The 15,687-nt window shown below is 40.7% G+C and overlaps 1 protein-coding gene across 1 annotated transcript; it reads left to right on the top strand.

Moving 5' to 3' along the window:
• Positions 1-6,430: 6,430 nt before the first annotated feature.
• LOC143110281 (ankyrin repeat and SOCS box protein 2-like) lies at positions 6,431-14,046 on the top strand. Its single transcript, XM_076273170.1, has 7 exons — positions 6,431-6,495; positions 8,925-9,100; positions 9,241-9,396; positions 9,536-9,781; positions 10,060-10,231; positions 13,258-13,831; positions 13,963-14,046. Exons 1-7 carry the CDS (start codon positions 6,431-6,433, stop codon positions 14,044-14,046), a joined length of 1,473 nt encoding a protein of 490 aa, XP_076129285.1.
• The last annotated feature ends 1,641 nt before the right edge of the window (positions 14,047-15,687 follow it).

Here is a 15,687-nt window from a genome sequence, read left to right as displayed (position 1 = left end):
GCTGTGTTCCAGTAATAGGAAGTTGCTATGTTCTCTGATTTATGTATTTTAACTATTCTATTTTATGCCTTTCATTTTTCCCTTTCTTTCCCTTAAACTATTGCCCTGTCATGCTTGGCTGCACGTCAATGTCCTGTTCGCCCTGTCTGGACTTATTTTTCGATAATGACCGGCGAACAATATATTATCCTTTACTTCAACAGAGAATTTCAGAGTCCCCACCTTGATGTAGGCTAGGCTACCTTCAATTTATCACTTTCGCTTTGCTGTGAAACTTGCACTCTAATAGTCAAAACTGTCATCAACGTAGATGAAAGGGCCATGAGTCCGTTCACGTCTTGAAAGTTTGAGATCCCAAAAGCCTTTTATTTTCTGTATGAACCGTTTCTTTAATTGTCTAATATTGGTAAATACACAGAATTATTTTGGAACAAGCCACCGTTTTATAAAATTGGGTTAATCACCGTCTCCCCTACAGTTAGATAAGTAAGCAAAAACATTTGCATGCATTATCGTAGTCCTGTAGCGCCCCCGCTAGGTTAGCTTAGCATAGTGAATGGAATCCTTTGTAGCCAGATATACGTCATGAATAAAAGTGAGCCAACAAAAAAAAATCCCTAATTACTTCTTTTGGCTCCCGTCTTCACAACCAGTACAAATGGCAATGCAGATTAAGACGAGGTGATCTCCTAGGGAGGTATTGATTTGGGACTATATTCGGGCGAAGCATAGGCGAAGTACTGCTACTATTACTATATTAATAATAATAATAATAATAATAATAATAATAAATATAGCCGCAAGCGGCAATGGCGGGCCTGAGCACCTGCGGGCCGCAACCCGTGACATTTTGGAATCCAACAAAGCACCGACGTGGTGCATTTGTGAAATGTACATATTTGATGTGTGTGCTATTTGTTTTGCATTTTATTTTCTGGCACATTTACTCGCTTGGCCAGGTGGGGGCGCAATGCAAGGCAGACCCATTGGGTGCCATCATAATCATAATATATATTAACCTGAGAAATTTCAAACCATTCATTTTAAGCAAAGAACATTTCTGATACACTTTTTGGTTGGCCAGATGGTGGTGCTATGTTAGGCATGGAAATTACACATGTGAATATCATCAAAATAATTATATTTAATTAATATTTTGTTAATAAATTCCAAAAACTATTCTGACTTTGGCCAGCTGGTGGCGCTATGCCAGACAGGCATATGGGATGTTTGGATGTCATATACACCTACAGTAATCTGATGCATCTGATTGTGATATCCAACAGAAGTGGAAAAAACACATTCCTTCTCTTGCCAATTGGTGGCGCTATGCAAGGCAACTCGGTGAGTTGCACAGTTTTGAAAATCAACATTAAGGGTTGTTTTAGGACATGTTTCAGCATGCCTAGGCAGCCACTCTGACTAGTCAAAGGCGATTCAAAACGAGTCAGAAAAGTCGAGACAGGACCAATCATCAAAATTTCGGTGTCCACCACTCTAGTTCATCCAAAACAAACCAGAAAAGGGACTCAAAGTGCTAAATGCCGGAATTTTCCTTTAAGCAGCACAGGTGCTGAGCACCACAGCTGTGACATCAGACCAGCATTTGGCTTAGAAGGCCAAACTTTATGGAGGGAAAGAGCAAAACTCAAGAAGACACCTCTGACACCTCAGAATTTGATAGTTCCAGTTGAACAGCTTCTCAAAGATGCTATAAAGAAGCCCAGGTGCCGAGCCCCACAGCGACAGCAGGTATTTGTACCTACTGTACGTAGCTTTAGGTAAACTCCCTGGAAAAGCCGTTCATACAGTTTGTAGAGGTTGAAGACAACTTGTTTGACTCCTTTGATGGAAGGTGCAAAACTACTCAAGCGGCAAAATTCTGGCCATCTGATTTTTTTCAATTTTTTGAGGCATGCATTTCAGTTAGGTTTTGAAATGGGAACTACACCACAGCACTGTACAAGACCCTACAGTATAAAATGGTTGCATGATATAAAAAGATTCCATGCTGTTACATGCTTCATGTCACGATTAAATCTTGTGTTAAATATAATTTGTTGTTGTTCTATGTGAGATATAAAATTTAGAAAGTGAAACATTCACCAGATGAAATCAAATGAAAGGAACACTCAAATTTAGCATACAGGTGATTCCTGTGGTTAGCAATGCCTTTTCTATCGAATGAGTTGTTTTCCTGGTAATACTGGATTTCCCATTCACACCAACACCATGAGAATTGTGGAGGCAAATTATTATCTTTATTGCTAATTCCTTCTATAAAATATGCAGTTCAAATAAATAGGTGCCGGTTATGCGTATACACCCCCACCCCACCCCTTTATCATAGAATACATTGTAATAGCCTAGTGTGTTGCTTATAAACAGCAATTTTAGACCACTGCTATCTTGCATAGGAGTGGAATAGCCAGAGGAAGCCTACAAATCAAGAGTTATTTGCTTATGTGTAGCTTGTTTGCATTTGGCTATTGTATGTTTGCATAACATTGCCTGTCTCTAGTAAACATGGGTTAAGACGACAATGATGATAATGAAATGATAATTGTATCGCCATGTTATGATGACATGGCATGGGCTTTATGATGATGGATATATGAGCAACCATAGATATGTGAGCAACGATGCCTCGCCATTCATGTCACCTGGGCTGAACTGAGGCTGTGGCTGGAGAAGCTAGACATTTAGATGTTGCTATCGCATCTGTGCAAGACATTGACTGCAGTAAAACTAAAAAAAAAAACAGAAAACAGCAATAAAGGCATGCATCTTTAAAGAAAACATTAACAATTGTTGTTGGCATCATAACCACACTGTAAAACTGTCAAAACTGTTGCATTCAAGTTAATGCATCACCTACCATCACAAATAGAACTCAATTCTGTGGGAAACACTAGCCATCTTATAGCTAGCCGGCATAACCAGCGATTGGGGGGGGGGGGCGTGTATATGTCCAGAGAATTTTAAATATTTTGTGTTTTTAGCTCGTTCTCGCTTCTCATGAGACTTCTTGATTTTTAGACACTGCCGGGACGCTAGTGCAGATCTTCCAAAGACTCTTTGCTCTAGTTTGGTTATATAGGCCTTTACTGCTACCATGAACATATAAGCTTTACAATGAAGAGGATAGGATATGATGACATTGCCCTGATGGTATGATGACATGAATATTCATGTACTACCATCTAGAATTTCAACATGTATGTTATCATGGTGCAAGATGACTGACATTGCTGTCATTTACTTTGCTGTTTAATTTGTCAGTTGTGCTATATCCACTAGGGTGGCTAAAAACCCGTTCCCCTTTCTTTGCTGTGTAATGTGGAAAAAAATGCATGTTAGTGCCAAGTGTGTCAGTATTTCAGAAGTACAGTAGGTCAAATGGTCTTGTCTGCAATTGACAAGGCTGTGTTCTGGGAAAAACACTCATCACAGGATCACAGGAGTGTGTAATACAGCAGTTGCAACAGACCCAATGGCTCTTTGCTCTAGTTTCTTTTTTTCTATATGGACAGTTATAAGCATGTCATCAAGCAGAAAAAGATAATATTTTATGGAAAAAAACATGCCTTACTTGCTGTCATTAACATAGTGTAGTTTTACAATAAAGTGGGTGGGGTGGCCCTGGTGGTATGTTGATGTGTATGTTCATGTGCTGCCATCTAGAGTTTCAACATATGATACGTATAATATAATATGGCTTGAGTTACTTAAAAATGTGGTCACTTAAATCTAAATCTGCTGTTTAATTTGTAGCCGTGTAGCTACTAGTGTTGCTATACTCCTTTCTTTGCTGTGTAATGTCTACAGATCAAAAAGATCTGCATGTTAGTGCCAAGTGTGTCAAGAGGGTGTAAGTAGTCCAGATGGTCGCAGCTGCTATAGCAAAACAAGGTCATGAATCTTAACCTAAAAGCAAGTGCCCCCTCGTACCCCATTCTTAAAGGCCAGAGTGGCATATATACCCACAGTAGTCCAGCAGGCTTAACGAGGATCATAACATTTTCAAAAATATTTTGCAGAAGAAGATATCGCCGGTTGGGTGAGTCTGCTGTCTAATTGTTTGGATTTTTAGCTCTAAATAAGAAATGGCTTCAGAAATTAACATATTTTGAAAAATCATCACTGGTACAACTTAAGCAATTCCATAAAAAAATATTATAAACTTCTTTCTGTAGTTGTTTGAAAACATAGACTAGCTACTGCACAGCAGTGCTTTTTTACATAATTACCAGCATTAGAAGGTGAATGGAGCTTGGTTACAAAGTCAGACATATGCTCAAGTTCACAATCTTTTTCTTAGTAATAGTCAGGTACTCCACAAGGTGCTTGTGCAGGACTGGGAAATATGGAATTATGAAATACTGTTTTCCAGACCGTCCAAAAGTATGGACATTTGTGGTTACAGACCTGGAAAAGCGGCCTTCACTCCTATTGGTAGTCTATTTTAGCCCCGCCTAGTTGGCGATACAATGTTAACTTGACCCTCATGTAACTGTCATGGAAAATCAGTTGGTCACTGTCTCTCTACTGTGGTATTTGCATGACCACAAGGGTGGAGGTAGGGCTCACAAATATGCACTGCTAAGATTGAGAACAAATTCAGGTTGATTTTTTTAACAGCTGTGTTGCATGACCACAAGGGTAGGGTTGACTTGAGTTTATGCAGGGGTTGGCGGAGGGGGGGGGGGGGGGGGGTCATTTTGCTCACAAACTACTAATCATAAATTCATCTTGATGAAATCAAGCAATTAGAGTTTCCTGGATATGCATGTTGTCTTTGTCACCTTTGACATCTTAAAGGAGAATTCCGGTGTGATATTGACCTAAAGTGTGTTGAAACATGATACCGAGTGTGAACGTATGTCTCATAGCCCATCTCGGCTTGTCCCCTGCACTCCAAAATCTGGCGCTAGTTAGCCGATGCTAACAATGGTGGTGCTCCGGCATCGGCCTAGCCATGCAAATAAATCACTGTTTTACACCATTTACAAGGCTCAATGTATCTCCACACTTCATTGGTAGACTTCCGAGGGCCCTGACATTTAAAACGAGACATTGAGAACTTTGAAAAAGCACTGGTAGTTTACTTACAAGACGATTTATACAGACAGGTCCTTCACGAGGTTTAGCGTTTGCAGCCATCTTGAATTTAGTCACGATAAGTCGAGCGACGAGTAAGAATGAACAGGTATGATAAGGGATCAGATTCCAAAAATAATTCTGTGGAAATGCATGGATTCCAGTTTCTTCCAGTAGCAGCAACTGGAATCCATGCATTTCCAAGGAATTATTTTTGGAATCTGATCCCTTATCAATTTGAAGTTACCTATAATAACTACCAGTGAGCCGCAGCATGCAGCGCTTCAGCTTTACTTCACTACAAGCATGAAGTGCGTCCAAATTCACCTATTCTTCTCTGTTGAACTCCTCGAGAAGTAGGCTACTCATCACACATGTGTCACATGAAATAACCTTTTTTCAGCTTTTAAACGGTGCTACTGTTTGCTGTGATAAACAGTTTGTGAGAAAAATAACTTCAAGAGATGTAATTATTCTCTGCGCCCATCTCCATTCGTCTCGGTGGAATATCGTAGGCCTACACACTCTTCATGGAGTTCACGCAACACATGACAAACCATATATCAGAATAAACAGCAGACCTTACCGAACACAAAGGTGTAGGCCTAATGCATTCCCGTGTATAGTTAGCTGTTCCAGAGTAATCCGGTTTTGAAATAAATTATAGCAAAATTCAACATGGTCTTTCGGCTGCATTTCTTAAAACTGAGCTGTGCTTACATCACCTTATATCTGTAAATATTAGAATCAGAGAATATACAGGCAGCTCACGGTTAAGAGTTTGTCAATGTAGCCTTAATTTTTACAAAATGCTTGCATGTATTTAAGTTTCTTAAAACTGAGCTGTGCTTAAATGGGCATGATTTCGTAACAGACCAAATAGAAAATAAATGTTAAATATAGCCTACATATCTGTAGCCTACATATTAAAATCAGATTATGTAGGCTACACAGTGTAGTTAGATTAAGTTGAGCAGTAGCACATTTTAATCATGGATAGTAGTTGGACAGTAGCACATTTTAATCAGTTTATATATCTATAGTGGCTGGTGAAAGAGTTGAGTGTTTTTTGTTTGTTTGTTTTTTCGGGGGGGGGGGGGGGGTTAGTGGGTAGTGTCCCCACCAAAGCTCAGACCAAACCTACGCCCTTGGTATAGACATATTTCATTATGTGTATTTTGAGGTGGTCCGTGAAAATTCTTGATTACAGATAGTGGTCCACACACAAAAAAAGTTAGAAAACCCCTGAGACAATAGAGATTAATTATGTACAACAGTGTATAGTTAGATAATGCAGGTTTTCCAGATGACATGTCTACAGTGACAGATAATGATTGTCAAGGACACAACCCACCCTGCACACGAACTGTTCAGCCTCCTGCCCTCTGGAAAGAGGTACAGGAGCCTCCGTTCCCGCACCACCAGACTTGCAAGTAGCTTCATCCACCAAGCAATCAGGATGCTGAACACTCTACCCACTCTCCCATCACTGACAGCCCCCCCCCCCCCCCCACCCACCAGCCAGCCAGGAACCTAGGAACCTAGGATCCTGTCTACCCTAACCTCCCCCCCCCCCCCCAACACCGCCCTGTGGAACTGCACTGTGACTGCGCAACCTAACGTGTTGCTGCTTCACATCAAGCCTGATATACTTGAAATTACTGCATATCAATGTAAATATACAGGTCACACAAGCACAAGTTTAAACTTCATGTAACTGTTAAGACTATGTAAATATACAACACAACTACCTCTATTTTTTTTTATATATATGTCCTATATTTCTATTTTTGATACATGTTCTATATATCAGTCTCACACTTTAATTTAATGTTTATTGTCTATGGCTATGTCTATGTCTAAAGTATGTCTATGTCTGTATTTAAAGTATGTCTATGTCTGCATGGGAAAGTAAGAAACGAAATTTCAATTCTTTGTATGACCAGTGCATGTAAAGAAATTGACAATAAAAGCCGACTCGACTTGACTTGAGATAAGGAGTATAGAGGGTTATGTACAGCGAGTATCAATAGAGATTCTATATAACTTATATATAATATTATATAACTAAATATTAAGTCTCATGTTAGTGGGTTAAAGTCTACTGAACAAACTGGGAGTTGAATTTTCTGAACAAAGTGGGAGTTGAAAATATTTTTTCCTTGTGTAGTCCCATGGCGGTTGCTGGTGCCAGCAGGCAAATGGCCACTAACCTACCTTTTGAAGACTATAGTGTTGATTCATCTGGCCATTGAACGAAGCCTTACAGATACCCATGGCGGATCTTCAATCTGCTCAACCCGCTCATCAGTCTGCAAGTTCACCTGCACAAATTCAGTCAGAGGCAGAGTATGATGGCATGTCAGCATTTCGTGAGGCTCGCAGAGAATATGCATCCAGGAGACGGGCCGCAATGGGCACTCAGACTGTTAATCCCTGCAGGTGATGTGACATTTTACAGTTGTGCTGTATACACAGCAGAACATATTTTTGAGATTCACCAATAATCAATATTCATCAACGACAATATGAGAAATGAAATTGTCTTATAGATTTCAGTAGATGTATGGTATTGTACACCAGAGGCAGTGACGGGTGTATTCCCACAGAACAGAGTGACTGTGACCTTCGGTGGAATTACTCCGTAAGAGCACACATGAGATATTTTGGATCTCCTGTTTCTGTCTGATTACAGTGAAGGCCAAAAAGATAAGAAGAGAAGTGAGCATTCCTATGCTGGAGACAGGGAGATGATGCGGGCCTGGAAAAGAAGAAATGGATCTTTGGAGGTTACAGTGACAACTTTGGAGTAAGGATTTGTCTTCATGTAGGATTCTGAGGCTGTCTTCGGGCCAGTTTCGCCTACACTGATTAAAAGGCCATTCGAAGCCACAACAGGAACGGCCACTATAAAGATAACTGCTAATGATATGAGCGTCCAAACTGACCAACAATAAGTAAAGTCTCTCCTGTTGACTCAAAATCATTGTGAAAGTGATCCCCGACGATAGTTCTTCGTGCCAGTATCGGTTTATGTGTGGATGTTATCATTCATATTAGCTAGCTAGCTCGCTTTTGCCATTATCGTAGTTATCGGTGTGAACTGCCTTTAAGCTTTGTGTTAGACTTTTAGAAAACTTCAATGAAGATCTCCACTGACAAAACATTATTTACTATAGGATCATGCCTAATCCATGTATGTGAAACTACACAGACCTCAAATGCAAGGTCACATTTTACAATTTTACAAATCGTGCACACATTTTACTAAATTGTGCAATCATTTTACTAAATTGTGTTCTCAATTTAGTAAATTGTGCGCACATTTTACTAAATACAGTAGTGCGCTCATTTGACTAAATTGTGCTCTCATTTTAATTGTTGTAAATTGAGCGCACAATATAGTAAAACGTGCGCATAATTTACTCAATTGAGAGCACATTTTAGTAAAATGAGCGCGCAATTTAACAAAATGAGCGCACTATTTAGTAAAACGTGAGCACAATTGACTAAATCATGTGCACGTTTTACTAAATCGCGTGCACGTTTTACTAAATCGTGCGCATGATTTACTAAATTGAGAGCACAATTTACTAAATTGAGAGCGCACATTCTCTCAATATACAAAAATATCTTGCAATGACACCTTCTGGGCTCCGTACAATCCACAAAATGTGTGAATTCATAAATTCTTGCATAACCAAATCATATCCACTTAATGCACTAGGCACAATGCACTAACTAGTAATTACACACTAGTTACCCAGTTAGATACTTAGACATGACAACAGACTTTTATGCTAACTGTAATAACTCTATTGCAGTGATCCAGTATCCAAGTTAAATTCAGCTATCTGGAAGAATGATGCCAAAACACTGAATGAAATTCTAGGGACAGAGCCTGCTTTGAGTCTGAGCAAAACAATTAAGGATGGTTGGATACATTTGCATGAAGCTGCATACTGTGGTGCTTTGGAGTGTTTGAAGGTGTTACTAAAAGGTATGGCTTACATACGACTTTATGAACACAACGAGTGAAATGTTTTGTTATAGTGCAGTAAATTATGTTTGTACAGTAGTCTCTGTTCTCTTTTACCATAGTGACATAAGTAATAATTAATTTCTATTTTTTATTTATAGCATTTCCTCAGCTAGTCAACACACAAAGCCACAGGAACCAAACCCCTCTGATATTGGCTGTTGGTCGTAAACACCTTTCATGTGTCCAGTGTCTTCTTGCAGCTGGAAGAGATCCTAACATAGCCAACACATCAGGAGAGACAGCTGTAATGAAAGGTATAAAAATACATTGAAGTATTTGGTCAAGAATAAAATTGTGTCTGTTTCATCTAAAACACTAACAGGAAACACCAAGAATGGAAAAAAAAATGAACCATGTATTTTCTTAATACAAAACTGCCATTGTGTGTTCCAGCTTGTGAGAAGGCCAATATAGAGATGGTGGAGCTTCTTCTGAAAGCCGGAGGCAATGCCACTCGGAGCAATCTTGAGGGATGGACACCTTTACACGAAGCAGTGGGAACCAAAAATGTCAGCATGTGTAAGCTACTGGTGGAAGCTGGAGCAAAGATGTGGGCCAAAAATATTTACGGTATTGAGCCACTGTTCACAGCTGCCCAGGCAGGAGCCACAGAAGCTTTGAACTTCCTGATTCGACATGGTGAGTTTAACATGCTATGTTGTACAGGGTCTTGGAGGTATATGCCAGTATATGCCAGAGGGGCAGGGTTTGGAGGGTTAGCTTAGCAAGTTGGCATCCAGGTTGGCTGCCACCATCTCTACAAATGGCTTCTCATGTGTGCACACATCTGGCTATATTTTCTCAAATGTCTTCACCATGTCTTGGCTTGATGCACACATTCCAACTGATTCCAACGCATTCCTCATGATCCAGTTACTTCCAGTTCATGTACCAACTCTTATTCACATACCCTGTAGGAGGAAATATTGACACTCAAGTTAACGATGGAGCATCAGCTTTGTATGAAGCATCAAAGAATGGTCATGAAGAAGTGGTTAAGCTACTTCTGTCCAAGAGAGCAGATTTGAACAAAACAACAAAAGCAGGATTAACTCCTCTTCATGTTGCATCAAAGAATGGACATTTGGGGTGAGTAGTGTTTAGATGTAATTAAGAATTTGGTTCTTAATGTGAACAAACGTGTTTGATATTATCGTAACTTTTAGTCTCATCTTATCTTATCTTATTTTTAGTTATATCTTAGCTCATACAAATAGTGATGAGGACAGTAGAAAAAACAATAAGTGAGCTCTCTCTAGCACCAACCTGGGGCTTGTTGCACAAAAGCAGAATTAAGACATCCGGGATAAGTTACTGAGCTGCGCTCAATGAATCCAAAACACGAGCGTACAGGCTTAATTGGTTGCACAACGAGCAAGCCAGGATGAGCAGACACGGATTCCTCAAGCCAGGTGAAACCTATCCTGGATAAGTGCGCGCTCACGGCTCCCTCAAATAGACCCCGCCACCGATCACAGATTCACTGATTCACCATGGCAACTAGACATAACTAAAGCGGCTTCATTGCTTCTTCCACGGTGAGAAGTAGGAAGCGATAGCCTTTTCACAACAGCAGCAAACAGCAACACCTCTGTTTAGGAGAATATTGCAACTAGTGCCGCGACCACCACGTGCGAAATGGTTAGGCACTCCCGTGACGTCACATTGTTGCATGACAGGTCGGAAATGGCGATATGTAAAAGTTAATTAATGATCACAAACGTTTAAATAATGACAGTGGGTCTAGTTATATGTGATAACAATGCGTAGTGGGCAGTGGAATAACTATTGGTTTCCGTTTGTGATGACTGCTGACTGAGATAAGGGATGAGATTAAATTGATCCTGGAACTTAGCCTGGTCTGGAGCAGGCTAGCTCCACAGAATAAATCGCCATGGTAACTTATACCATAACATATCCTGCTGCCCCCATCCCGATTTTGTGCAACTGGATCACGGATAAATTGAGCCAGGATAACCAAGATATCCCGGCTTAATCCCTTATCCTAGTTTTGTGCAACGGGCCCCAGGAAGGGAAGAAGTGAATACAGACATACAGGATTCTTTTTGTTTTGTTTCCTTCCACCTGATAGAACAACTAAAGCCCAGTAGACCCTGAAGTTCGCTTACAAAAAGGAACCAAAGCTGCCATCTTTGCCCATATAAGGAGATCCGGGTGTTAATTGAAGCTAACTACCTATGGCTTTGAAAGTTGCTCTGGGGTAGCAAAGATCAAAGTGTGCCGTCTTCACATACGTCAGAGTTTAACAGGTGCGATAATTCAAAATCCCCATGTTATTTTCCCATAGAAAAAATCTCAAGATACCAGATCTCCTTATTTGGTATAAGATGGTAGCTTTTTTGTAGGTGAACTTCAGAGGTTTGTGACCTACCCGAAGAAAACATTTTCTCATCAAAAAACTTTACCTTCACCTGCTCATGCGTATGGAGACGTAACATGATCTAATTTTATGTCATTATACGTACATGACATTGCAGGTTGGGGGTGTGTCACATGAAATAATGCTGCAGAAGCATGAAAATATGACATTGATAGGAGTAAGCTATGGGTCATTTACACAAACCTCATTGAGTTTCTGTTGATATCTGGTGCACTTGCCCTGTTCTTCCCTCTCTTCTCTCCTCTACCACTTGGACTAGTACCGGTACACAAAAACAAGGTCATGAAGACTTGTAACCCTGAATAAATATTGCACTGGATTTTAATTTGGTTGGTTTAACAATAGGATAGATTGATGTATAACTTGACATTATCGACATACGAGTGACATGACACTGTCATGAACGTGTCATAAACAAGTCATAAATGTTTATGACATAATGCTTCTGTCATTAAGTGTCATTCGGTTTTTGTCATAACAAGTTAGGATTAGGACTAGGGTTAGGTTTAGGGTTAGGGTTAGGGTTAAGGTAAGGGTTAGAGTTAGGGTTAGGATTAGGGTCAGAGGTTAGGATTAGGGTTAGGATTCATGTGTCATGACAGTGTCATTTTTTAAGTGTTGCGATTAAAAAAAGGAACTCTCTGTTAGAAAGTAGAAGCTGATATTCTTTGTGCAAAACATGTAAGCATGCTCTTATTCTGAGCTTCCTGAAAAGAGTATGCTACAGGTAGTCAAATAACAAACAAATTTTCATTTGATTATATAGTTTTGTTTTATTTTTAACTGATAGGCTACCCAGCCAAGCTGTGCTAGAGCATAATACTCTGAATCACTGAAATAAAAAGCAAAAAATGATTTCTTGAGAGAGGGGCATGACAGCTGGCCTGGGAGAGTACTGTAGGTCTGCCAAGGTTGACTGTGGACCAAGCGAAGAAGGGCTGGAAACCAATGTCTCTCTGGCCATTGCAGTGCTACCAACAGAAGTCTGTAGCGCCCCTGATAGACTCTGTTCAGCACATGAGGGATCAAGGGTAAGGGGGGGGAGGTGTATAACAATCCTTCTGGCCACTCTTGAGACAACTCTCGAGTCTAGATATTTCCAGGCTAACAAAACACCCCTAAGCAAGAGCAAAAGGACCCTTTTCCCCAAAATGCATACTGACAATAAAACTCTTATTACACAAGAACCTCTTTGAGAATCATAATCATAATCTTGGTGTCAAATCATAATCTTGGTGTCAAATGAAAGCTTATTTGAACCATTTAACAAAACACTGCATTATGGAGAAAAGTATTAACAACCAGCATTCAGCTCTATTGAAGCAGTCTTGCCCTAATTTCAGCTACACAAGGACTCTCTTTGACTTTTCACTTAGGGTTGCCAACAGTTTCGTAAAATACAGAATTGTCCCGAATTTGAAAGGAAAAAGATGTGTTCCGTATTGAACTGATTCCTAGGGTCTGTTATGCTAAACCAGCATGGTAACAAGAGTCATAAGCTGCAAATCACAAGTTCATCCAAAAGTATCAATGCTTTGATTACTTGGACCACATCAATTGCCGCAACGCTGCTATATTTGCAGTGTGTTTCTGTAATATGTTGTGTATTTGAACTCCATGGAGGTCATATTTGTGTATGTACAACTACAACTGCATTTTCCTGATGATGATAAATGGTGAGTTTGACGTCAACTTCTTTTCACTGTCTGGACAGAGTTGTGTTGTTACTGCTTCCACGCACCAACAGAGCAGTTGTGAGACGCTGTGGTATTAGTCCACTCCACCTTGCAGCAGAGCGTAACAGAGATGGGATCTTGGAGGTTCTCATTGAGGCAGGCTTTGATGTCAACACCCAGCTGTCCATTGACTGGTCTAAAATGTATGAGGACCGTCGCACCACAGCACTCTACTTCACGGTGCGCAGCAGCAACGTAGAAGCAGCCTCCCTGCTGTTAGAGGCTGGTGCTGACCCCAATCTGGATGTCTTCAACCCTCTTCTGGTAGCCGTGAGGAAGGGTAATATGGAGATGGCATCCTTGCTGATGGAGCATGGTGCAAATGTGAATGCCTGCTTGCCAACACACCCAACCACCTTCCCCGGGGTGCTCCTCTTCTGTATGAAGTATAGACTCATGTTCAAGCTCATTTTGGATAATGGATGTGATGCCAATGCTTGTTTCACTTGTGTTTATGGAAACGGCACACATCCTCCTGTCAAGATCAGACATCCCACTTGGGATAGTCTGCACATGTATAGAACTGAAGATCCTCATACCACAACAATACAGGTCAGGGGGAAAGTATTCTTTGAATTCATGTATAACCTTCTGTAAATGTAAATAAATGTATGTAAATCAGGGTTATTGGCCAAGTATTTCCAAATTTTGAGCTATCTTATCCTTTTTATTTTTATTTTCAGTTCTGTGAAGTGATGGCAGATCCTTCTCACTCTCCATGGGCTGGACCTATAATTGATCTCCTCTTAGATTATCAGAGGCATTAGCCTAGAAATCTAGACGCGCCCCTAGCGGCAGCCAGGGCTAGTCTAGCAACTCTCCGTTGGCTTGTGAGCTCCAGATCCCCAGACTTCGCCGGGCCAATGAAATCGTGTACAGAATCGGTAGGTGGGCTTAACATAATGATTGATGGCAGAGTTGCAACGGTTTGGCTTGAATTCCCTGCTACTTGAAAACAAATAAGATGGATGTTGCTGTTGGCGAACAGTGTGACACGAGTTAAGCTTTTATTAAGTTGGCAAACGTTTGAACTTGCCAACTAGCCCCGCTGGTGGGAAACGCATGGGACTCATAGCGCTGCTGCTGTCCTATTGCGTGCAGAGGGAATTTGAAAGACTGATTATCCCGCCCCTCGGACTGAGCACTGCGAACGGTGAGTGTCCAGACCAGGGGGTCAGGATTTGAAGGGTTAGCTTCAGCCACTTAGCATGGCATTTGGCCGCCGACATTTTTGAAAACATGGCGTTACATGGTTGCAACTTCCGGCACCAGTTTGCACATGCTGATTGGTAGATGACGAGTTTAGTGTTGGGCACGAGCGTCCTCGCGCGTCCATGTTGGTTTGCATTTCTGGAAGACGACAAATAAAACAACTAACTACTTTGATTAAGCTACTGATACTTGACTTAATGCCTACATGATTTAGGCTGTATTACCGGACTTTGTGGTAAATAAAAGAAAAATGTTAATGTTGTCATATTAGGCTATTATTTGCCGTATATGCGGGGTACCAATTACCTTAAAGTAACTGACTATGACCATACACTTTGGCAGATGCATAGCAATGACCTATATCCAATTATTAGCCTACTTATTGCGTTGTGTGTGAACACTATTTTAAAACGCACAGGCTGTAGTTCTGTAGAACGCAACGTCTGGATCATGTATGTCTCCCCAAGTGTTTTAAAACGAAACAAATTACGTATTTCGTTTGCTTTCTTGCAACATTGACATGATTAGGCTATGCATTTGATTTAAATGCTCAGGCTGCCAGTCGAGGCAAAAGCCAAATGTCCAACAACAGTTGCAGACTCTATGCCTGCTCGAACCACAATACCCGAGGGATGTGCGCTTCTATCGGAAGTTTAACTTGCATTGGCTTCATTTCGTCTGCCTGCAAATGTAGCCTAGGCTTAACAAGCTGCAAATTCACATTGGGTGCAGCAAAAATCCCAGCTATCCACACGTTTCCTACATACCATGTCTACTTAAGTCATTCTCGTTGGATAGCCTATTGCGCAATAGGCCTACAACCTGTCCAAATATAGTATTTAGGGATCATTATTTGTGAAGCCTAAAGTGACACAATATTGATTCGCATAGTTTATTATCACATATGAACATCACATTAAATAACCTAGGACTTCAGAGACAGGGCAAACTTTACCACCATTCCCAAAATGTTATCCCAACCAATTAAATGAATTTGCGCTTATAACGAGGTGAAGCGCGTTCCCGAACAACTTCTTTTCCTCTGAGGGAATGGCCAATCTTCATCAACGACATACCGTTGTACCTTACGTTGTCTTCGTCTGTAACGTGGAATCTAATAGGCTAATTCTAGCTGGTGCCGGAAACGAACACCCATGAAACGCCATTTTCGTAAAGATGGCTGCGGTCAATTTCAT

Source organism: Alosa pseudoharengus, unplaced genomic scaffold, assembly GCF_046254945.1.
Source record: "Alosa pseudoharengus isolate Yale_2024_CS ecotype anadromous, Long Island Sound unplaced genomic scaffold, YU_APseudo_1.1 YU_APseudo_1.1_scf_7, whole genome shotgun sequence".
Lineage (NCBI taxonomy): Eukaryota > Metazoa > Chordata > Actinopteri > Clupeiformes > Clupeidae > Alosa > Alosa pseudoharengus.
The sequence above is the reverse complement of the archived record's forward strand: the minus strand, read 5'-3'. Positions and strand labels throughout refer to the sequence as shown.

Coding starts and splice junctions, on each gene's coding strand:
- LOC143110281 (XM_076273170.1), top strand. CDS start 6,431: ATGATTGTCAAGGACACAACCCACCCTGCACACGAACTGTTCAGCCTC. Junction 9,782..10,059: donor GAACTTCCTGATTCGACATG/GTGAGTTTAACA, acceptor CATACCCTGTAG/GAGGAAATATTGACACTCAA. Junction 10,232..13,257: donor TCAAAGAATGGACATTTGGG/GTGAGTAGTGTT, acceptor CTGTCTGGACAG/AGTTGTGTTGTTACTGCTTC.